Below are 25,167 nucleotides of genomic sequence, written 5' to 3' on the forward strand. Positions count from 1 at the left end.
GTAGGTGTACAGAGTGGGACATTAAGTAATAATTCATTTAAGATTAATTATTTATAATTCATTGATTATTAATTATGTAATTGATTATTATTTAAATTGGGTAATAACTATATTGTTTTGTTATATATTAGGTGCGAGCTACTGGGTTTGTAGGGCTATAGGGCAAAAAGGTAATTACAAAATAATATAAATTAATTATTAATTTATTAATATTTATTTATTTGATATTTAACTATGTTAAATGTGTTATATTTATTTATTTTAGTTACTGCAAGTGTGGGATGCTAGGTTTTTAGGGATATAGTGTGCAACGTTAATTAAATAATACATATTTTTTTAATTGATAAGGTATTATGAAATTGTTTATTATCATTGAATTTGTTTGATTGTTGTTTCATATATATATAATTTTGGGGATAATTAATAATGTTTATGTTAAGAGTTTTGTATTTCTTGTAAATCAATAGGGTACTTAGATATGTTTTGTGTTTAAAGTGAACTATTTGCACTACTATTGCATAGGCTGGTGTGGAAATAATAAATTTTACTCCTCCAAAATCCAGTGCTTTCCCTACTGTTGCACAGATTGAAGTGGGAATACTAAATATAATCCCTCTGAAGTTCAACACTTTCCCTGCTGTTGCACAGATTGGCGTGGCAATAGAAAGTTTAACTCCTCTGAAGTTCAACCCTTTCCCTACTGTTGCACAGACTGGAGTGGGAATAGTAATATTAATCCCTAATCTCTCCAAAGTCAAACGCTTTGCCTACTGTTGCACAAACTAGAGACAATTGTACATTTTACCCCTCCAAAGTCCACCACTTTCCTTCATGTTTTGCAATTGATTTGTTATATGTTTCATACATACATACACTTAAAAAAAAACTTAAAAAGTGTAACATAATGTACAATATATGTTTTTAATAATAGTGTTACTTATATGTATATATAAATGTAACACACATTTGTGTGTTTACATAAGTATGTATTTTTTTAATATTAGTCACATGTATTAAATTTACAACATATACATGTTATATTTTAAAATATTAAAGACTGACCACTTTAAACTATATATACACATTAAAAACTATATTTTGAATGTTTTTAAAAATATTAGTGTAAAACAATATTATTTTCGATATTTTTGTACATACCATTAAAGGAAAGAGTTATTTATATAATCAACATTTTTGACACAATATTTTGGTCCACGATATTGTTGGTACGAATAATATATCAGTGACCCACACAGATTGATCCAATATGATGATGAACTGGTTGTCACCCCCATAATTCATAAGTATGGCAACCTGATCATGGATCAACTGAGCAGATGTCTTAGATAAATATTAGAAAGAGTCGGCTCAGCGATGAGGCCTAAGGGACTCCCCATTTGATGGTCCTGAACTTTGAGTGAAAAGGAGGAAGACAGATTACTTGGTCTAGGTTGTCAAGATGCAAACTGCACTATTTAGGGCCAAGCCAGCCATGCCCATCTCCGCCAGTCTGGAAATCATGATCTTTTGAGACACTGTGTAAATAACACAACAATTTCTCACAAATTATACACAAAAAAGGATTTCAGAAAAAGAAACAACAATAGTTATTAGTTGTTATCACTGGCAAACCTTTATTTGGAATATATTAACATAACAAAATATGCAAAACTCATTACACTGTCAGCAAATTCTGTAAACAGAATGAACGTCTTCTGAAGCATGGAAACACACTAAGGTAATAAAACAATGGAAGAAAATGTAAACTAATAAGCAATAAGCTCTACCAATTGAATGTATTTTATTTTCCTAAATTCTAACCACCAATGCATAATACTAAGTAACAGAAGAAATGTGATATCTGTATATACAAAAAGACAACTATAGAAACCTAGAAAAACATTAGCGGCTCTGCCTTTGCGGCTCATGTGAACATTCTCTGACTTTATTACAAAACCATGTACTGAAAAGATGGAAATCTGGGCTACACTGTATTAAGGATGTTATGATGTGATTGATTCAGATTAGCAAGTGTTGCTCACATCCTTAGGCATTATTGTACGTAGCAACATATTTGCTACTGAAAGAGACTGAATAAAAAACGAACATATCCCTAACAATTTTGCCATGCACCACTATGAGGAGAAAGGGGGTAACCATGGACAAGCAGAAAGTCAGCAAATAAATGTAAACACTGTCAGCTTTTGCCAAGATGCTGTCATATTTCAAATGTTTGAACATGGCGAGGGAAAAAACAAATTATTTTGTATATGATATATGTCAAATACTGGCATTAGCACAACTGGCAGCAATGTTCTTCATCTTTCTCGAGCCTTGCATAAAGACATAAATAGCATAAAACAGAACAAAATAAAACAACATGAAATAAAATAAAAGAAGAGACTACCGAATACCCTGTATGAGTTGCGTTGCTTTTAATGGCAGTGACTTATTTTGCAAATGAGGTACTGTACAGTAATAGGTTATGCCATCAAAACACTTCAATATATTATCTGACAAAAGTTATATTTACATACACATTGAAAAGATAAATCAAATAAACTTGTACTGTTGGAAATAAGAATCAAAAGCTTTCCAAACTATTTACAAAATGTATTGCATACACCTATGTGGCCAGTAAAAAGCAAACCTGGCTTTACATTGAATCATACAATAATTAACTGAAAGCAAGTTATGGCGATTTTACTTAGCAAGTCAGTTTGCTATTATTTTAAAGTCCATCTTCGGAAAGTCAGTAGATGTCAAACAATCTAAAACTTTGAAATGACCGGAGATAACACCTAATTCTTTCAGATTATTTTTAGTGTGCTCTTTATTCGTATTCAATAAATAGTGCCATCAGTTCAGTAAGGTCCGGCATTAAACGTGCTGCTTTAGATGAATTTATGGTGCAGGACAGACACATCGACTCAGCTGTGAGCTTCCTGTTTTTTAGTCTATAATTGCACCTACCTCTCACTAACTTAATGCAGCTGCAGAAAAGCATTGGTTGGGGACTGTTCTCATATGATGGTGATGCCAATTCCAAATAGCTCTTGGAAGCATACGTAAATGAAAATGATGCTACCATTTTAAGTCTAACAACACAACAATCGGACACACCACAGAGACATCACAGTATTTAATTGGTTGTCAAAATAAGTAGTATGCCCTCTGAATGCATATATTGAACATTTGCTATTTGCTAGGGGCACGATATTCAGCATTTTACAGCAACTTGACAGGATTCAAGTTAGGTTGAAGGAATATGCATGCTGTTTTTGTGTGTGTGCCTACTTCCTTTTTTTCAAACTAAGTTTGTGTTTAATCGTGAACATTGTCTTGTCAATGTCAAATTTGACTCCCTATCTTAAATAATCTGAGCACATTTTTGTAAAGGCAAATATTTAACTCTATCAACAACGTTTTCACATAATGAAACTCTTTGGTTGGTCCAAGAGCAGTGCTTATCTGGCAGATAAGGCACAGTTGATATTAATAATCAACCACAGCTCATGGAAATGTTTCTGCCATTTTAAGTTTCTGATGGTTGGCACCCGTAGTCTACTAAAAGTCCAGAATGTAGAAGAGGATAATAGCTTTAATGATCTGAACAACACTCTAAGGCCCTGATCTGTGAAAAGAATGGAATTTTGGGGACGGCCTGACGAGCCAATATATTCAACTGCAAGAAAAGGTGCCTCGTCACCGCACCAATATATTCAACTGCAAGAAAAGGTGCCTCGTCACCGCACCAATATATTCAACTGCAAGAAAAGGTGCCTCGTCACAGCACCCAAAGACCGAAAGAGCCGGGCTCCAGAAGCGCTCCCATTAGACCTGTTACCGGTGGAGACAAAGAGTTATAAGGGCTATAAAGGGTTGTGTTCCCCTTTCCGTCAACTACAGAATATTGCATGTATCTGATCCAGACTTTCTTATTTCTGCTGAGGTCGAAAATGGTGCCAGCTCCACATGATTTTAAATTAAAAGAATCTCCAACCGATCCATAGTTAAATTGTAAAATCAACCGAAAACAATGTTTCAAAAGTAATTATAAACTCCTAACTTCACATATGAATCTCAAGCCTGAAACAAGACCAATCCCCCTCCAAAGAAATAGCAATACAATGTAGAAAAATGGGTACAAAAAGTTGATAGGAAGGAGGACCACAAAGCACCATAGAAGTCAAGATAAAAATAATATTTGAAACTAATGCATAAAATAGAGCACCAGAAAGATCACTAAACGCATTCATATCTGTGAGAAATCCTTCATGTGTCTTAAGTTTTAAGTGGTTACAAGTTCTCAGAGGTGACATAACACAACCGTAAAATAATAGAAAGGAAAGCCCCCTTTCAAAGACATTTGAAGCATGTTTCTAACATTTTAAAATGACAGCGTGTGCATCACTTCAGAATTATCTCTGCTGAGGCCCCTATTCACAGGCTTAAGGTCGAAGGTGTCTAATTGTATCTACTAATATTCGGTTAGAGAGAGAAGTCCTACCGATGTCCTCCTTGCTTCCTTAAAGTCAGTGATCCTGATAAAAAACGCTAATGAGGAAGACAAGCTAGAAAATAGTTTCAATGACAAATCTTTAGCATGGCCTCCAATGTTTCCCAGTCTAGCTGTTTATTTTGGAAAACGGATTAAGAACTGAGGTAAAACATTTAGAAGAAGAAAGTTAATAATCAAACAAGGAAGCAAACAAATTTATGTAGTTAAAATCATTTCACTAAACACTAGGCAATGCTGTTGGCATTCCTAAAATGTAAACATTGTATGACGCACCCCTGCACTAACAATTCATTTTTTCATTGAATGTAGAGCACATATATTTCGAATTCAGGCTGGTTTATTATGAATAGGATTTTATCGGATTAAAGAAATGTAAACCTGTGCATTATTTTGGAGCATGGGTCGGAGGATGCGCACCTCCCTGAATTCTGACAAAGCTCTGATTCTGCTGTGATTAATTTGTGGCCTTTTGGTGGATCATTCCACTCTCGAAACCTAGAGACTAGTCCGAGTGGGCAATGGTAGCATTATGTTTCATGTAGAAAGGTTTAGCAGTCTTTCCCACTATGTCAATCCATTCTACACATCGCACTTCATGGTTGTTAATTGAGCCCCACGAAGTCGGGGGCTGGCAGGGGCCCTAGTTCAGTTCAGGAGCAGTTTTATGTTATCACTGAGATACAATCAATTAGACGTCAAAAATATCCAAACAAAGTGACTGATTAAATTCTACAAAATTGAAATCATTCTATCTATTTTCCTCTAACTAAACTCAAACCATTGTACTAATGTTGCTCTAAGAACACCTTGGAACCATTTCTCAAAGAAAAATGTAAACTTGGACGGTGTTCTATAACTCAGCCTGAAGTTACTTTGTCATTTCTGTTTGATTAAAAAAAAGCAGGTGAAATAATATTTCTGGAAAGACATGCTAGCCACAGGATTGTTGGTGTATTATTACACCTGTCTTGACTTTCTTAGGTTGCCTAGTTCCGATGTAATGAGTTGTACATTACCTACAATTGCGTTCAGTGGATGAGCAGCCAAGTGTGCAAAAGCACATATTTTTCCTCCACAGGAAATACTTTTCTCTGTGGAGAAACCCTTCCCCTGAGCCCCCTGAATCTTGTGGAGCTCGCCTCACTTTCCTATCCTGGAAGGGGAGTTTCTCCAGCCCTGGGCTGTGGGCATTCACAAAATGAATTCTGAATACTTTTTATCCTAAAATGGTAAGAGATTTAGGCCCATATTTAAGGAAAGTTATTGTTGTAGAGTCATTGATTTTGATACTAAAGCATTTTTAGGAAGCGCCAACCCACCTTGCGTCAATGAGATGTAAGGTTGGCGATCCATTCCTAAAAATTACGCTAGCGCCCAGTGCCATATTTAACTCCCAACGCTAAAACGATGCGCAGCTAGAGGCGGACCTAAATTATGGCACTAAGCCCGATTAGCGTCATTATTTAACACCTGATCAGACCAGGCGTTAAATTGCTGGTAGGCCCATTTCCATGGGAAAACACCATGAAATGGGCACATAGATGCCCACCCCAACCCCCAGCATCGCCACCACCCACACCACAGGGACACTACTGGAGAGGGGAGCCCATAACAAGTAAGTGTATGGCACTGGGTATGTTGCCCTTGTCCTGCGGACACTGGTCTCCTGTGGTGGGCTTTGGGGTACTGGCAATGACTCATGTCTGTACTTTGACAGGAGTAATTTTTTGGCTGCTTGTGCATCAAAAAATGACAGTAGACTGACTAGCGGCAGATATTTTGCCACTAATCAGCCTACCATCATTTTTTACCCACTAGCGTCATTTCCCCTAATGCCATCCTTCACCGGCCTGTGCCCTTTTTTGAGTTACTAGCCATTCTTTAGTGCCATTGTGTGTCATTTCTTAAGTATGGGGCACGGATGGTATTAGGGAATTACATTAGCTTGCGTTAAGAAAAATGACGCACAACTGCGCTGGCACAGTTGTGCGCCATTTTGCAGTTGTGCGTCATTTTTCTTAAATATGGGCCTTTGTCCAGCCACAAGCTGGATTAACTCCCTTTCCTTGGTGGAAAAGGGGCTCAAATCACCACAAACTTGCTAGGAGTATAAGGGGAAGAGCTTTTTCAATGGGCAAAATGATTTCTCACAGAAAAAAAAGACATTTGCACAAAAGCCTCCTATTCGTCCTGAGAACTCTCTGCTATCAAAACTTTGGCACAGGGATAATTGTAACTTTGGGGAAAGTGCATGGCATTCCAAGAAGTGTGCTTGAAAACCTTGTATTGGGGGAATATTTCCAGGCATACACCTGGCAATGTTTGTGAATCCCAAATAAAAAAATATATGTTCAGGATAAGCTCTAAATCTCCGTCCAAATTTTTATGTTTTTCTTATGACAGACATGCATGTGACATTTTTCAACTATATCTGTCTTGCCACCATAGTGAAAGTAACCAAAAGAAAGAGTTAAACTAACAACAATTTTCATCTCCTTCAACTAATGTTGCAGACGAGTGCTCTCAAAACTGGTTGAGGTGGCCAGAGAAAAGGAATTAGAATATGCTTGGTTTAGGCCCAAACTTAAGAAAAGTGGCACTGCATTATATGCAACGCCACTTTTCCTGTACCCATCAGCGCCCCCCTAACGCCACCATGTGTGCACTGTATTAAACATACGGTGCACCTATTGACGCTATTGTAGTACATTGCAGGTTTAGCACCAAAAATGTTGGCACTAATCCTGCAAGGTACACAGGGGCCCATTAAAAATAATAGTGTGCCCCCTTTTAACACCTGCTCTGTGCAGGCGTTAAAAATAGCTGCAAAAATGATGCAGTGGAATCTAATAGATTCCACTGCGCCATTTTTGCGGTCCCCCTAATGGGGGAACGCCACCCCATATATTATCCATGGCACAGGCATAATGTGGCGCAAGGGGTTAGAAAGTGGTGCAATGCATGCATTGCGCCACTTTGCAAATCTGATGCGGCGAATTTGGCCTCATTGAGCCACATTAGCGTCATAAAAAATTACCCTAGTGTGGCGGAAGTAGGCGCTAGGCATTCTTAAATCTGGGCTTTAGTTATTTGTTGTGCTCACCACCCATACTGAGAAAATACATTTTACGGTGTTTAGCCAAGATCTATGCTGCTGAGATATTTCTGTTGCACGTCCATAGTCTATGAGTTGTGGTGCTTGCTGCCATGATAATGCTCTAAATGAAGTTGACCACTGCAAAAGTTTAAAAGGCACATCTGATGATTTCAAAAATTCACATATGTCATTTTCTACTATTGATGTTTTAACGTTTTCCAAATTTATCTAAAACTCTTATCCTACTCGAAAAATGCCAAAGAAAGACACTTTTTTATTGCCACCAATGTAAAAATGCAACACTTACGCTCTTACTCCTGTAGCAGATGGTCAGGTTGAAGTTTTTGACCTCACTTCCTGTTTCAGGGTTTGAAGGCATTTTGCAATAAGCGCTGACAAGGCCAGTAGGTCTTGCCTGCATTTTGATTTCAGAGACATACTGGATGGCTTTGCCACTGCTTGTTATTAGCAGCCCGACACCAAGACATCTTTGGGTCTGGCCATTCTCACGTAAAAGACAATAGGCAGACATCTTCTGGTCAGATTTGCATTTAATCTCTGACAAAACAATTAAAACCTGCATGCTACATAAAAAGCAATATCAATGATTTCAACATAGCATGTATGTATCAGACAAAGAAATGAATGCTTAAAGATTGAGTGTACTTTAAAGATATAATGAATTGCAATAGAAATCTGTAGTTAGGTCTACATGGTTCAACGTTACCAGGACAACACCTTACATAAAAGTTAAATTAGGATGAAAATGTTTTTTATTGGGAAATCAAGCCGAGATTAGTAGGTAGTAAGAAACTTTATATTTTATGTTTGTAAAAAGTGCATTTCACTTTCTCTTAAGAAATGGCTAAGTATACTATTTAGCATCTTCACTATAATGAGGCATTCACCTCTGAAACTGCCGTAGAGCACCTTCCTACTTTGAATTGCAATGATGTCTGCCTTCTGCATGAACTCTATGGCCCATATTTATACTTTTTTTGCGCCACATTCGTGACATTTTTTGATGCAAAAGTGGCGCAAGCTTACAAAATAAAATTATATTTTGTAAGTTTTTGCCGCTTTTGCGTAAAATAATTACGTAAATGTGGCGCAAAAAAGGTATAAATATGCCCCTATGTATCACGCTTCTTAAAACAATGTAAACATGGCAGGATGGTTCAGTAAGACAAATGCTGAATGCTAATATAGGTAACAACAAAACTGCATCCTGGCAAGGTCAACTCAGCATTCCATCATCCTAAAGTTGTTGCCTTAAGTACCATTAAACATGGTAATAATGACACATTATTTACAGGGCATAACAAGGTCAAGCATGTGGTATGACGCCCTATGTGAAAACTAATCCTAAACATTCACCACACAGTCATTTATCATATATATTTATGTATAACAGTGTGAAGGAGGTTGGGGCAGTCTCAAACTACACCCATTCTTGGCAATTTAAAATGGGACTCCTGTGTTTATGTACTTACATTGGGGCCAACTCTTTACACCTAGGGATCGAATCAGTGGTTTAATCAATGAAGCAAACAAATTTGGTACATACAATGTTGAATCTATAACTTATCCAAAATTCACAAATATTGTAGTTGTTGGGTAGAAAAAGGCGTTTCCCTACACTTAAAAAATATTTATCCAAAATAAAACACACACATGAAAATGTAAACTATAAAAGTGTCTTTGACAAACAACAATCAAAAAAAATGGTGAGAGGTAACTTTTTCGTTTTCAAAGTGAAAAGATAAAACATTTCATTTCTATACACTATCCTATAAAGTGTTCTATATGAAAGAGAAGTCTGGATGGAGCCAGGCTTCCAGTTCTTTTGAACCAAAGCAATGCACTATGATCAACTGCCACAGTACCCTTTAGCAAGAAAGGTTATGCTTACATTGGAAACATAAAAAATATATATTTACACAAAATGCATCCCTTGTCAAAATGTGTGGCCTTGTGATTAACCTGACCAACGTTGTGATCTAAAACAAAGCCTACACATTTATAGTTCTAGCTACATATGCACACTCATTCTTATTGGAAAAACAAACCCAAACATGTTCTTCAAGTTTTTATGTTTCTTATTTTTTCGAATTTTAATGTTCTAGCTTATGTGAAGTCTACGATAGTGTTCAGCAGCAAGTCAAAGCTTTTTCTGCAGAACCTGTATGTACAAATGCATAAAATATATTTATTCTCAACATGCCCAATTCTCTTACTTTTTAGTGCTTAAGACTAAGGGTTTGACACCTCGCTACAGAGACAATAATTCCCAGCCGTATACTAGAATGGACTCTTTCTTAAGAAAATAGTTTCATCACAAGATATACATGTGATGTACCTCTGTGGACTCACCAAGCCAAACAAATGTGAGGAAAGAGACACAAATAAGTAACCTAAAGGGATTCAGCAGCCTTTTTAATCCATGTACTTTAAAATTCTTATGCCTCAGAGGCATCATTAATAACATCTCCTCAACGTCTGCACTGAACATAGTAGTAAGAGCGAAAACAGAATAAATCTATTTGTGAGCCAATAGATCACTCTTTCAGGACATGTAGGTTTGTTTGAGTCTGGTCAACACTCGGTATTTGACTCCTCTTGAAACCACAAATTTTGCCGAAACAACTTAGGCCTTTAAAACTATTATGAGTCGCCACCTGTGGTGCAGATGATTGTTCCTTTAAGAATCCATGCATAGACCAGATTTACAATTTTCCTCTTTCCCTTCATATCCAGGGATGGCTTGCTTTTGAGTCACAGGTAGAACCTGACAGACCCAAGAGATTGTCTTCGTCAAGTCTGAATTGACATGAAAGCAGCAGTTGCAATTCGGTATATATTCTTCACAGGAAGCCATAGATTAATACAATGACAAGTCACACTTTAGAAGAAATTAAAAAGAGATTTGTAATAGACAAGTACATAACAGAAGAGACGGATGAGCAAAGGGCACAGAAGATGATGACGGCAATATCAATTTCTGCCACTATCGCAATCATCACATGAAAGTAATTATAATCTTAGTGACAGGTACACAAACTTTCTCATCTTCAGTTTCTTTTCCTTTTGAGTTTGTCATAATTCTCCAGGCAAAGCTTTGGTTGAAGCTAAGAGCATAGGGATTGCACTCACAAAGGCCGTTTCCTAGTTTGGTGATGTATAGCTCTCCATTTGCTTTTTTTGTACCTGTCAGGCTATCCAACACTGATATTTTACCACATACCCTAGAATGCATTTTTCATTATTGTGAACACCAGCATGCATTACAATATTCCATTTGGTAACTTTCACCTCATAGGCGTGTTGGGCTGAGTGATGTGAAGCCACATTGTATACATGTTTCACTACTGCAACAGTAAGATCTTCTCCAAGTTTCTCAAAGTGTATACTTTGCAAATTATGCACATATATCCTTGTCTAACACTGCTTGGTTGCACTGGGCATATTCTATTGACAGGGCATAGGTGTAACATGCTGTATGCCTTCTGTGTACATGTCTGAGCTCACTGTGTATTTCTCTCGGTTCCACTGAGGTAACTAACTAGAGCTCTTGGATGTAGTTGGTACTTAGGCTTTTTTCAAATGTTAGCTTTCGCAAAAGTTTTTCATACAATTCTCCTACCCGATTCAAAACCAAGATTCCTTGCTTGCACAAGTAGGTTGATCATGACTTGTTTAAGAAGATCATCTGATTTCTAGGACAACTATTCAGAGAGGATACATGAAATTAAGCTTCTTTCGTTGCTTAAAACGTACCATGCAACGCATTAAAGGGTAACTCCACATCATTAGGATCCACGATTTTGATGTTTCGTCATAGAAAATCAGAAGTATACAGCACAACCTTTCAGATTAACTTGGCAAAAAAATATGTTGGCTTTGACCTACGTTCACAGAGCTAGATTGTCCCATTTACCATTCCTTCCTAGTGAGAAGTAGAATTAGTATCACGGCAGCCATAAAACTGAATGACGGAATGAAGTAAGGAATATACATTCCCATATTCCATATCTCTGTACAGACAGAGCATTCATATATTTCCTCCAAGCTTGTCTGTCTACTCATAGTCCACACTGTAGACAAGACAGTGCCACGTGTTCTGTAGGTCTTGTAAATACACATCAGAGGAGTTGCTGTGTCACTCTATCAAGCTTCCTCCACAAGATGTTTACTTTCCATTAGCTCGTTGCTGATTATGTGGCACTGGTGAGTAACAGTCTGCCGGATTGCATCTGCCACTGGGCCCTGGAGGTCCCCGAGGGCCTGTCTCACCTAATGCACCAGGAAGACCTGTACCTGCCAAAAGAAATCAAGACTGGATTAGTTTGCATTGAATTAATCTCTCTTGATTGTTGCCAAAACCAACGTCGGAAGTTAAGATGGTTTGCCTAAACAGATGGTACTAAAATCAAAGGTAAAAATCAAAGTTTATTGTTTCACTGGAAAAACATAATTTGCCAATGATTGAACAGTAATGAGAAAACAAGTGCCAAACACTCTAAACAAGATCTAAAATCTAAGCAGGCTAGTTGCCGACATGGATATTCCAGCAGCAACAGAAAAGGCTGTTAACAGAACAGCAGAATGTTTATAGCTTCTCTGAAGTTAGGGATGACTGCGCTGGCTATAAATATAGCTTAAAAAGTAAAGTAAATGCAAAACCCATATTTAACTTTTCTATCCCTGGTAAATTGATAAATGCCACTGAATATATTAGGGGTGTGAAACAATAAGCCATATATTAAATAATAAATATAAATAAGTCAAATAGGGAGGCAATGTCCACATAACTGTGCCCTGCCAAGGAGCAGAGCATAATACCGGGAATGCTAGGGACAGAAGTGAGGTGGGTTTCTCACTGTACATGGACAAGCAAGCAGAGAGAACTTAGTTGCCACTAGTAACACAACCTATTTTACAATGGGGTAAAAATGGGACATGGGCATGTGGTATCTTTAGACAGACAGAGTTAGGGTGACCTTTCTATGCTAGTAGACTTCCCTTTTAATACCCTCGTTTGACCCATCAGGCATAACCAGCTTCAAGTTCAAACGAAGATGTCTGGCTGCCTTCTGCAAGAAGTATTTCTATTCACTATCAAGGGTACACCAAAAAACTTTGTACTTCATCCTAGATTCCATGTCTGGGCCCAGTAGTTTGCTCCAGAACTGCAAAGTCTGTTTATTGATCTGGTTCGGAGTGATATTTGGCCTTGCTTCTGTTGAAAAACTGTCTGCTGGAGGAGGCAATCTCAAGATGCTGTGAGCTAATAACCTGCAAATGTCCTGTGATGAAAGGGTGTGTTGATACAAAGAGAGAGGTAGAACAGGAAATGAGTTCTGTTGAACCAATCTGGAAAGTTTAGAGCAAGACTGAGTTTTGGAAATACTGCCTTTTAAATCTACAAATCAGCTGTAACATATATGCTTAGCAAGGGACTGATTTGACTGACCCGCCATTGAACAAGTGTTGAGGTACAACTTTAAAAAGGCTGCTTCACCCATTAAGAGAATTTCCATTGCAGCCGCAGAAACTGCCTTTGATAGATTCATATCATGGGTGTACGAAAATGGGTCATTAGTTGTGTGGCCTGCACAAGTAGTGGGTCAACATTTGTCCTCCACTGGGAACCAAACGCCCCATTGTAGCACTTGACTCTCACAGGGAAGCGAAGTAAAGCAGTCCAAAGCCTACTCAAGGGAGGTGGTGTGGGTTAGCAATCCCCATTTGCAGATGCACTGTAATAAAACTCAATAAGTGATTGTCCAGTATGCACATTTTCTTTTGAAAAAAGGAAAAAGTACATTTATTACCCATGCACACAATACCCACAACTTTTGCTATTTGCTACATGTTCATGGTGACACTTGTTTTGGCTTTGTGGCAGGGAAGGAGGCTCCTTGGGCCACCACAAAGCCAAAATAAGTGTAGTTCCCTCCAAAAATGAGCCACGACTTGCAGGGCATTATGGGGCCTTCCTCACGCTCTTGATGAATAGTTGAGTAGCGCCTCTCCTGCTGTGCTGGGGAGAGCTGCTCCAATTTCACTTTTGTGTTTTTATGTTTTCTTCCAGTGGCGTCCTGCTGCATTCGCTCCCCTCGAAGTTTTACTAACTGGCCTTGTGCTTCACTGTGAGTCTTAGGGTGCCCGGTCCCACCTCAGTAGCCCACATGCAGCAACTGGTTAACGGGCAGCTCAGGAAGCCCACCCGATTGCCCTCACTGGATCCCTGCATGGACAGAACTCTCTCATGTTGCCCCGGGAGTCAGCAGTGACGTTCTGGTCTGCCCGCTCCTGCAAGCAGACACAAGGATGCTGGCTTGTCTTTAAGTACCTGCCCAGCATGAGCACAGGAAGCGAGAAAGGCTGGTTGTGTGAGGGAGTGCAGTGGCACTCCCCATTCTTCGTGATAGCATCTGGGCCCAGGATGGGGTCCCGGGCATCTCTCCTGCCTTGTGGGTACAATAGCCTAAAAGTAACTTCTTATGGCCCCTTCCCAGGCCTTGCAGGGGTGCAATGATGCTCCCGCCTTACAGTACTTTCTCTGGGACAGGGATGGGCCCTGGGGCCCCTTCTCCTCTTTGGGGGAAAGCACAATGGTGCTCCCCTTTGGTTTCTTGCTTCTCGGTGGCAGTCCCCGGTGCTTTGCCCACTCCAGGGTAGAACAGAGAAAGGCAGCAGAGCCCCACATGTTTCGCCACTGTAGCTGAGAGCAAAGAGGTCAAAGGTCGACAAAACTTCACCTGGGCACATCTCAGGCCCCATCGGGCTAATTTTGCTGATCTTAGTCTCGTTTTGCTTCTGGTGGCAAACCCTAGCCATCTGGAGCACTTTTTCAAGGCAACCAACTTTGTAGGAAACAGGTGTCTCCCTGCGCCTTCCAATTTGATTTCCTCTGGGCCTTTTCTTCTCCTTATGTGGAAGCCCAGTCTTCCCCTAACTGGTCCTCAGGGGGTGCAAGGGGACCAGCTTCCCTGCTCCTGTGGAGTGCCCCACTGGTCCCCAGGTCAATCAGAGTCAGATTCCTGGGGCCAGATGGCTGTCAGGGGATTCCTCCTTCCAACTGTCCATGGCGGCTGCCTCCATTTCCAGTGTTCTGCAGAAAAGCACAACCAAGAGAGAGCTATCTCCCCTATGCAGGATCTTTTAGGTGGGGGTGGGAGAGTCCAGCAGGGCTGTGCCTCTGACCAATCCAGATGTGCCACGTGTAATCTCTCTGCCCCTGTCCCAAACTCCCTGCACAGTCTTCTGGGATAGCTCCAAATGTCGTCACCCCGAGTCACTTGCCTCATGTGCTCTGGGAATCTCAGCTCCACCCCTCATTCACATCACTGCCGCCCGGGCCTTCCCCAGCAAATCTACAAAGGATCCTTAGTCCTGGTTTGGCTCCATAGGTCTGGAATCCCTTCTTTGTTGAGGGGCCTGGGTAGGCCCTCTTCCTGGCACAAGATGACAGCTGGCTGATTGATGCAGCACAATTCACCCACTCTTTTCTCCTTCTTAGCTGACTTAAGCATTGTTAATTGCTTCCTTTGATGGGTGAGGTCTTTGTTCCTGCAGTTGGAGAGAAAAGTAATTATCCCATCCCAGCAGGGTCACAAAAGGGCTGGGCTCTGATCCTGAGCTGAGTCAGAGAAATATAACATTCCTGGATGACGCATATGCTGTACCGATATTCTTTTGACCTTCACTGAACAGTTACAGGTTACAGTGTACATTGGTGAGACTCTGGAGTCTGCAGAGCAAGGGGAACTGGCGCTGCGCCTTAAGAAAGCCTTTCCCATAGGTGCATAATGGAGTGTCAATAAAGTCAAGACAATGAAGCACACTGACTTTCCCTACATGTGTACACCCACATTGTAAGTCCTATTCCAGGTTACTGCCCCACCCGGCATAGTCGCTTCTGTGCCAGGCTACCTGGGTGCAGTTCCTGGGCTACACATAACAGGAGTCTCCGAGACACAGCCATCACACATGTGCACACTTGTTCACGTGTAACCAGCCAAGTTCTTCTTACCTTTGCTGCGTCACAGTGGCCTTATCTTAAAAGGCGATCCCTGGCGCAAGAAACACACGTAGCCCATTTTACCATCAGTTTACTATGGGTGAGTCACAGATTATGAGGCTCCCCCGCAATAAAAGGTAAAAGCCAGGTGAGCAAAAGGTGAAAAATTAATGTGGATTAGATGGTCAGGACTACCTTCTCACAATGGGTTTAATATGTGAAGTAGAGGAGAACAAGGGGGTGGTTGGGCCTGCATCTGACTTTAAGGTCACTTCAATACGCAAGTACAGAACTTTTTCCTGTTAGATGCTTCGACTTTCAACTCAACATTTGACATATTTGAGCAGAAGCTTCAATAAGCGTGAACATGGATCATCAGAACTGTGAGCTACCTTCGACTGGATTTACATCTGCTCTTATGGGCATCCTCTCATGGCTCATTTGAGTGGATTTTGATTCAGACTAAAAGTTTTGCAAAAGGAAGGTACCAAACTCATGTCTAGTGACTTATAACTATTATTCCATACTGCTTCTGTTAAATTGTTTGACTTGCCCATTTTGCAATCTTTGGCTTATTCTGTACAATTTATTTTTATTGACTTAATTACCTTTCCACTTGTCATATTTTAATAGTATAGTCTTTTATTCTAAATACTAAATGTCATCTAACTAGATGTTTGCTTCATTCTTGTTCGGGCTGTTGTTGGTGTGTCGTTGGGTCTGGCTACAACTTCCAGTTGCAGAGATATCATCTAGTCAGTGAAGTGACCATCACCGGTTTGTTGGTTCCTTGTAGGTTTCTTTGGTTTCTTGAGTGGTGCCTCCACTCAGGAGAGAGTTCTTGGGATATTCGCAAAGCCTGGAGGTCCTTGGGGTCTTTTGAGGTCGGTCCAGTGGTCAGCTCCTCTGCAGCAGTGATTGCCGGGACTATGGTGCAGCAAGCAGTGGTCTTGGAGCCTCTTCTGGTGCAACAGGTCCTCTGTTCTCATCCTGTCGGGTTCTTTGGTGCTGTCTTCTTTTCTTCCAGATGAACCTGATTTCTTGGTCTAGGGGAGCCCACTAAATACTGAATTTAATGGGCGTTTCATGGGGAACCTGGTAGTGTCCAATGGGACACTTTCCCTTGGGTGGCTACACCCATTACAGTGACCACTTCCTGTGGGAAGGGTCACTTCCCTAACCTCATTGGCTATTTTTCTGCCATCCAACATGGAGGAAAATGAAATGGGTGGTCCACTTTGCCTGCAAGGCCCTAGGGGTGATGCATGCTCAGTGAGACCCCTCCTCCTACCCTTTGCGTGGTTTCCCGCCTTTGCTCCTGCCAAAAGCAGGGGTTGACAAAGGGGGAAACCATCTACTGCTAGCAGCAGGCCCGGGAGCTCGAGTCTCAAGGAGGGTAGCCCTTTGAAACTCACTGCCAGGAGAGTGCACATTCCTGTGGGAGGGGGTGTTAGTTCCTCCACCAGGAAGAGCATTGATTTACAAAGCAGAGAGCCAGGGCTCTCCCCCAGTTTTTATACTAGCTGTCTGGAAGTAGCATGCTGGGTGGAACCAGTCAGCAACTATTCCAGTTAGGTTAGCTTTTGCAGGGGTTACCTCTAAGGTGACCCCTGGGTACATTTAGGGATGAATCCAATACTGGTACCAGTTTGGATTTATCATCCTGAGTTGTTTGGTACCAAACAACCCAGGGTGCAGAGTGGCCATTCTGTAACTGGGGAACTCGTGTTTGATCAGTGTCCAGTACATCTACTTAAAATGGCTGCTCTGTTTACTTACTTTGTCCTAGGTTTGGCAAGGACACACTGGGGCATATTGCTCATGCAGCTATGCCCTCACGTATAGTATGGTGCACCCTGCCCCAGGGCTGGAAGTCCTGCTAGAGGGGGTGACTTATCCATAAAATATGCAGTGTAGGGTGGACAGGGCACACAGGAAGTGTGCCATGTCGAATTTGCCTTTTTAGGTTTGACCCAGTACACTCAGCCTGCAATGGCAGAGATGGATGCATCTGGGTACAGGGCCCTAGTGGGTGGCACAATCAGTGCTGCTGCCCTTAGGGGCCTACCCTCAATACCCAATGCCCCAGGTACAGGTATACCCATTAACTAGGGACTTACAGTGATATTTAGGAGTGTATCCAACTGTGCCAAGAATCACAACAGATTTAGGGAAAGAGCTCTGGCCCAGGGAACCAACTTCTAGGATCAACATCAGGCAAAACGTGAGGTGCTAACCATGCAAAAAGATGCCTCCTCTAACAGTTAGAAGGTTTTTTCCACAAACACACTTGTGGTGCTACTTATGAGCATGAGGTTGCAAGGATCAAAATTGTCTATGTTCTAAAGCCCACCTATAGCAAAAAGGAAAGGTGTGCTACCATTATTACACAGTCTTTACCTTGTGGTACCCAAGGAAGTACATTGGAAGCCTTCTCATTCCATATCTCAGGTATGATTTTATTTGGTAATTTATTTCATGGGTAGGTTAATTATATATGTGAAAATGTATACATGTTTATGTATGTATGTGTCTAGTCACTGAAAAACAACAAGGATTGCAGTCATGGTATAGTAAGGTTTTGAAATGAGAAAAAAACTAACAGTTACAAACAACAAACACTAAGATTTGCTTGGTATGGTTTACTAAGCTAACTACAACTTGTGCCCCACCAACAGTCGCTTATTACCTAACATATTACATTACTTATGATGTGTAAAATGACTCATGATGTGTAAAATGACATCATTAATCACATCACTGATGACATCTCAACTGACAACAATGATGATATCTAAACTGACAACACTGATACCATCTCAACTTACATCACTGATAACAAGATTGTCATATTAAACATAATGTTACTGGGTTTTAGAGGTATGTTTGAAAGTAGGTTTAGGTTTAAAACCAAAGATTGTTCCAAAACAACTGCGAGAAAGGCCCAAGCTTCTGTTACAATAAATTATTCACCAGTGAATATCTGGGCATTTGCCTACTGTGAATAGTTGTGATACGGTCATATGGACAGATTCTATGTAGCAAGGACGTTTATAAAGTGTGGATGTTTATTTCCAGAACTTTGCTGAACATTTTGAGGCATTGCAGACTGCTGAATAATGTAGAATGTAGTGGCGTTTTACTCAGAGGTGAGCTTTCTCACACTGGTGTGAGCATGGCTGTAAGGTTTTACGCCATTGTGATCTACTAAAAAATGTGTGTAGTGTAGTTTACTAAAGTATGGAGGGTTCATAGGGACTGACAGAAGCTGTCAGTGGCAAATTTGTACTTGTCAACTTCTGGACTTAAAATTGTGGTTCATGTGAAATCTTTAAGAGGGTAATCCAATTAAGGTTAAAAGAAAATTCTCCACAGGTGTAACATGTTCAATTACTTAATGCCCAAAAATCCAATAAGGCGGTGTCACAATGAGGGGGATGATGTCATGAATGATGTCATCAATAGAGTAATTTGAGATATCAGTGAAGTTTTCAACAATATCATTTAACATGTTTTGAGTGATGAAATATTTGAGATCATAAGCTGTGCATGGTGTAGGCATCAATTATAGTTAGCTCAGTAAACTATAACTGGTGAATTTCAGAGTGATTGGCTTTTAAATGTTAGTTTTTATCATACATTAATACGCAACTGTAAAGTCATGTCAACTGTTGTTTTTTCAGTGAATTTCTAGTGTGCTTTGACATAAGTTAAGATCTTATTACCATACCTAACTATAATGTAACTAACTCTTGTGCTTTTTTTAGTCAATTTCTATTTTTTAACACAAACCTTATTACCGAACCTAACTACAACATCACTTTAACCTTTATTTTTTCAGTAAATATCAGGAGTTTTTTTTAGCATATTCAGCAAACTTCCTATATGTGCATAGCCTTCATTCAGGCTCAACAGAAACCACCAGCAGATGGCAAACCTCCAGCTGGACATGGCTTTCAGCTGTCTGAAGCAGGGTGATGGCCGCAGGGCCTGTCCTCTGGCTGCTTGCATAGTACCATTATGTCATCAGGTGCTTGCACAACAGCTCCTGCTGGAGTACTGTGGAACCTCACAGGTGAACAATGCTGGGTCCTGCATGAGTACCACCTTACGTGCAGCACAACATTTCTTTTTAATTTTGGCCCCTGATGGAGTCCTTCAGGCTCCTTCCTACAAGTGCCAGTGGGTCAGACCTTCCCTACTTTGGCCCCTCATATCTTTATATATTTTCAGGACACAGGGACTCAAGTCCTATAATGGTGGCCATAACATTTTTCTCTGGCTTTGGGCCAGTCAATAGAATCAGGAGACCAATCTCCCTCGGCCAATCAGGGGAACAACTTTTTTTATTTTTTATTACAGTACCACAGGACATCCGCGGTTGTTGCAGGGATCAACCTTCCAGATATACCAAACTTTTAAACCCCTTCAAGCCCAACTCAAGCACCTTCTTTCAACATGAATTTCCCAAAAACAGCTGAACATATTTACACCATACACGAGCAAGCTTTTTTTAAATAAAGTCCTAACTTTTTGCCTAATTTGGTGTAATTCAGTTCAACATTTTTTCTGTATCTGACAGCAAATTTTCCTCTGGGAATTAACATGGGAAATCAATGTTTTGGGACCCCTCCCAATATTTATTGGCCTCCGCTTGACAGATCAGCACAAACATTCCAGGAAGGAGCTGATGTGGATAATCCTTTCTCCCCTAAAAATTTCATGCAGATTAATGAAATGGAGTCAAATGTATTAACAAAACAAACAGCCCTATCCTGTGAAATATGCATATATATATTTTAAAACATATACATGTGTAATAATATGGAAATGTGACAGTGCATTCATTTTAGAAGTTACAGGTTTCGAATTAATTTCATAATTTAAGAAATTAAGTACATCATTGTATGTCTATATTCAAGTTCAAAATAATACAGTGATAAAAATTCAAGTGATTTAATAAATAACACAAGGTAATGAAAATGGGAATATTAAATAGTGTTAAGTATGTGTTAATAATGTAAAATATTGACATTAATATTTAGGTATGTGTTTTTTTTAAATGTGCATTTTGTATAAATTTAAGGTACGGGTGTCAAGGGTGCTAAGAGGATTTAAAGGTTCATGGATGGGTAGATTTTTGGGTTCAGGGATGGGTAGTTTTTAGCAATGGTGAGGCGTTTTCAGAGTTCAGGGTCTGCTAGTTTGTAGGGGTAGTAAGGAATTTTCAGGGTTCAGAGATGCATAGGCCCAGATTTACAAGAATCTGGTGCATAAGTATTGATGGGCCAGATTTCTTGCGCGCCCCCCCCTCGGCACCATCTAATGACACCATGGGTGACCTGTATTTACAATATACAGTGACTAGTCCCCAAAAGCCTTTTCACTATAACCTGATGTGGATAATGCTGGAAGAAAAAACGAATGTGTAATTCAAATACTATTTTTGCTAATTTTGAGAACGAGAGTACTGCATGTTTCCCTGCACATTCCGTTGGCTGGCAGATCAGTCACCTCCAAGGGCAGAAGAGTTCTGAAATTTAAGATTTAACTCAGAACATTCCACTGTGGGATATCTGCAGTAACACAATTAGGATTAGGGGGGGTCTGAATTCAGGCCAGGGTTGTAGTCAGTGAAACGTGCCGTTTCAGGCCTCTTGTGCACTGTCCTGCCCTGTGTGCACTGCAACAGGCCTGTCACAACTCAATTAACTATAACTTATGTCCTAAGGTAACAAAAACTCACATACCCGCCATGCACATTTTTTGGTGTTGGAAAATGGGTCATTGGTAAGGGCAGGTAGGTACCTACACTTAGCAATAGGCCACTAACCTCCAATTAGGTCCAGTTAGGTCTCAGTAAATTAAACCCAGCTCAACCCCTGGTAGCTTGGCAACTAGCGACAAGGCTTAACTTAGGAGACAGAGTGTAAAGCATTCAAATATCACAAAACAGTAATTAAATAAAACACAGGAAACAGTTTAAAAATCCAAAGCCAATTCATAAAAATAGAATCTATTTTGATCTTTAAAATGACACAAAAATGAATAAAATCAGATAAGGGGAACCGGAGATATGAATTTTTAAAGAATTATTGTTTTCTAGCACCTAGAAACAAAAAGCGCCAATCTGGTCATCTGGTCACACCAGTTTAAGGCCGACCGCGATGGAGCCCGGCTCGGCTACAGCCCGCGGGAGGCCCCGATCAAAAGTTTACCTTCAGACTTAGTTGTTTTTCCTGAAGATTTTCTTCAGCGGGACGAACCTGCCAGTCCAATCCGACCTCCTGGAACTCTTCTCTGGATACGCGTCTCGGGAGCCCTCTGTGGAGATTTTTACCTTCGTACTTAGTCGTTTTTTCAAGGTGAAAATCCTTCAACCGGGGCAAACCTGGATCTTGAGCCGACGTCCTTTGAGCCCTCTTCGAATACGCTGGCTGGGAGGTCCCGGTCAACTTTCTACGTTCGGACTTAGGGCCATATGAACGAACACATTTTCCCATAGACACAGAATGGATTAAATCCTTTGATACATCTGGCCCTTAGTCTCTTTTTTTGGAGATTTTCTTCACCGGGACGAACCTGCAAATCAGGCTGGGTTGCGGTTGAGGCAAGCCGGTTAGAGTTGCCACGGCGGGTCAGTCCCTCTATGCAGCTTTTTTTCAAAAGTTCTCCAAACTCCTCCAAACTTCTGGATCTTCTCCCAGATGTTCCTTTAAGGTTTTTTTGGGGTCCACAGCTCACCCCCAAGGTTCCAGAGGCTCTGAGATGATCCTTGGGAGTGTGGACTACAAATCCCAGAATGCACCTGGTGCAAACTCCTTTTTGGCCACTGGACAGTGGTCAGCTGGTTGATTTCCTCAGGAGTTGGTGCAGGGGACTCTGATTAGCAACTTTTCACCTGTAGCAAACAGGGAGTCCCTCCATGAACCAGTTGAAGCCAGGCAAAGTTCTTCGTGTGGTGAAGCCCAAGTGTGCAGCTGGTGCAGTCCTTCAGAGTGCAGGGTCCAGGTGCAGGCCAGGGGTCCAACAGGGCAGTCCTTCTTCTCCTTCGGTTCTTCCTTGTTAGAATCTGATGGTGATCTGCTAGGGAACTGAGGTGTGGGTGCAGGTGTGCCAGTTTTATCCCTGCACCTGGGTGAAAAACAGAGGGGTCCTGGTTCTCCAATCAGGTGCAGGGTCCTTCCCCCTGTGATGACCACTTCCTGGGAATTGTGGCAAAAATCAATCCCAGGGGGCAACATTCCTCAAAAATCCATCATGGCTGAAAGTGATTTTTGGAGGTTACATCTGGCTGAGCCCACCCACTGGTGTGGCTAAAAATCTTAAACACACCCCTCTCCTGCCCTCTCCTAATCTAATCAAGGGGCCACATGCTTGTATGGGTTTGCAGGATGCGGAGGTGTTGCTGGGTTGCTCCAAATGTCCTTCTCTGCCTTTGAAGACCACTTTGGCAGCCCTCCCCCTTCCTGCCTCACCATCTCCTGAGGGGAGATCTCCTCCCATAGGCACATCTCTTTGTGTGAAGCCAGGACACTTCACACCTCATCAAGGCAACCTGGCCAGGCTGCCAGAGGCTGGCCAATCAGAGCACAGCAGCAAAAACACTGCAGGGCTGAAGTTGGCAACTTTTCAGGTAAAGTTTAAAACTCTTTACCTGAACAAGTTATATTAAATCCAACAACTGGAAGTTGTGGCATTTATTATAACAATTAATTTGATACCAAACTCTTGGTATCTGTTACTTAAGGGGACTTTTAAAATTAAAATAAAGTCTCCCCATTCTAACCTTAGGAGGCCATTCACTACAATTAGGGAAAAACGAATTTGGCTGTGTTACCTCACCAGGGCTTATAAAACTATTTTGATAAGGTCCCTGCTTATAGTTACATGGCACCCAGCCCTAGGTGTGACGTATATGTAAAAATAAGGTAGTTTAAGATTTTGGAACTACTTTTAATTCCAAAGTCAAATGTGCATATAACTTTAATTTAAAAGAAGCCAGCAAGGCAGGCCTGCCTTTAAAATGACACTGGGCACCTCAGCAGTGCACCCATGGGTGCACTACCTATGCTGGGGTCCCTAAACCTACATGCCCTACCATATACTAGGGACTTATAGGTAGGTGGACTTAGCCAATTATAATTAGCCTAATTTGCATACTGATTTTGCACAGAGCACAGGCCCTGGGACTGGTTAGCAGTACCCAGGGCAGGAAAACACCAGCAAAAGGTGGAAAATGGGGGCAAAAAGTTAGGGGGTCTCTGCAATCAGCCCTGTTCTCTCTCATTTGGCAACAATTTTACTGCAAATATTACATTGATATTATCAATGATGTTATCAAAGATGTCATGTGTGCTCTAATTTGTGGGATAATTAGCAATGCATCACAAGTGCGAAATCTATATTTACCTTAGGACAAGAGCTCTAGTTATTTGAAAAAGGTGAGCCTAACTATAATGTCCCTGTAACCTTTGTTTTTTAAATGAATTCCTTGTTTTTCTTAATGTATTTTCCTAACTATAACGCCCGTAACCATTGTGTTTTTCTATGGTTTTTTAATTTATAGTATTTTTCATTACCATATGTTAATCTACCCACCAACTGTGGTCAGGCTCTGAGGCCAACCCCTTGTAAGTACCCAATTTTGCGCTGTGCAGGGCCTTCGTCCGTGCGCAGCGGAGGTTGCCCGCAAGGCCTGGCCTGCAGCCAGACCCTGCGGCCAACCTCCCTAACCACTACAGTGGGAATTGGTCACAGCCTATCTCTCTGGGTGTGAGAAAAGGTGTGAGAGGGTGTCTGTGGAGGTGAGAGCGGCTGTGTGAGTGTTTGTCTGGGTGTGAGTGTGCGTACATTGGTGTTTTAGTGGGTGTGTCAGTGTGTGCACGGGTCTGTGTGTGGGTGCATGAGGGTTTCAGTGGATCTATGAATGGGTGTGTGAGAGTCTGAGTGGGTCTGTGAGTTGGTGTGTTAGTGTCTGAAAGGGGCTGTGAGTGGGTATACTAGGATCTGCCTGGGTCTGTGAATGGGTGCATGAGTGTCTGAGTGGGTATGTGAGTGGTTGCATAAGGGTCTGAATGGGTGTGTGAGTGTGAGAAAAATTGAAAAAGAGAAATTGAGAAAGAGAGAGAGAAAGAGTGAGAGCAATAGAGTTTTTTTAAGTTTTGATGACTGATACAATTAGAATGAGATACTTTTGGACACATTGAAATGAAAGAATTATCTGTCAATTAAAATGAGTGAGATCACCTTTCATTATGAACCCTAAACGTAAAAAAAAAAAAATTAAGGAGGGGAAATCATCACAGACATACCTAGACTAGAACCCTCAACTGTTGACCTGAAGCTCTGTGGCCTTAATCATTATGCCATCGTGCACAGTGTCTCTCTCTTTGTTGTCTATTCCACCATGGGATGGAAGAGAGAGAGAGAAAGCCAGGTCCTCACATCGTGCGGGAGCTGGCATTGCTCCCAGAAGCAGGGAGCTGGTTTGAATAGCAGTTCTGTGCTTCTGGCAGTAAT

At 40.9% G+C, this 25,167-nt stretch overlaps 1 protein-coding gene across 1 annotated transcript in view; it reads right to left on the bottom strand.

The window, feature by feature from the left end:
- Positions 1-1,614: 1,614 nt before the first annotated feature.
- COL19A1 (collagen type XIX alpha 1 chain) overlaps positions 1,615-25,167 on the bottom strand; it is a 2,318,824-nt gene continuing 2,295,271 nt past the window's right edge. The window contains exon 53 of the mRNA XM_069235722.1: positions 1,615-11,936. Within this exon, the coding sequence (XP_069091823.1) occupies positions 11,809-11,936 (128 nt within the window). The 3' untranslated portion in view covers positions 1,615-11,808. The remainder of the gene's footprint in view (positions 11,937-25,167) is intronic.

The sequence above is a fragment of the Pleurodeles waltl genome, chromosome 5, assembly GCF_031143425.1.
Source record: "Pleurodeles waltl isolate 20211129_DDA chromosome 5, aPleWal1.hap1.20221129, whole genome shotgun sequence".
NCBI lineage: Eukaryota > Metazoa > Chordata > Amphibia > Caudata > Salamandridae > Pleurodeles > Pleurodeles waltl.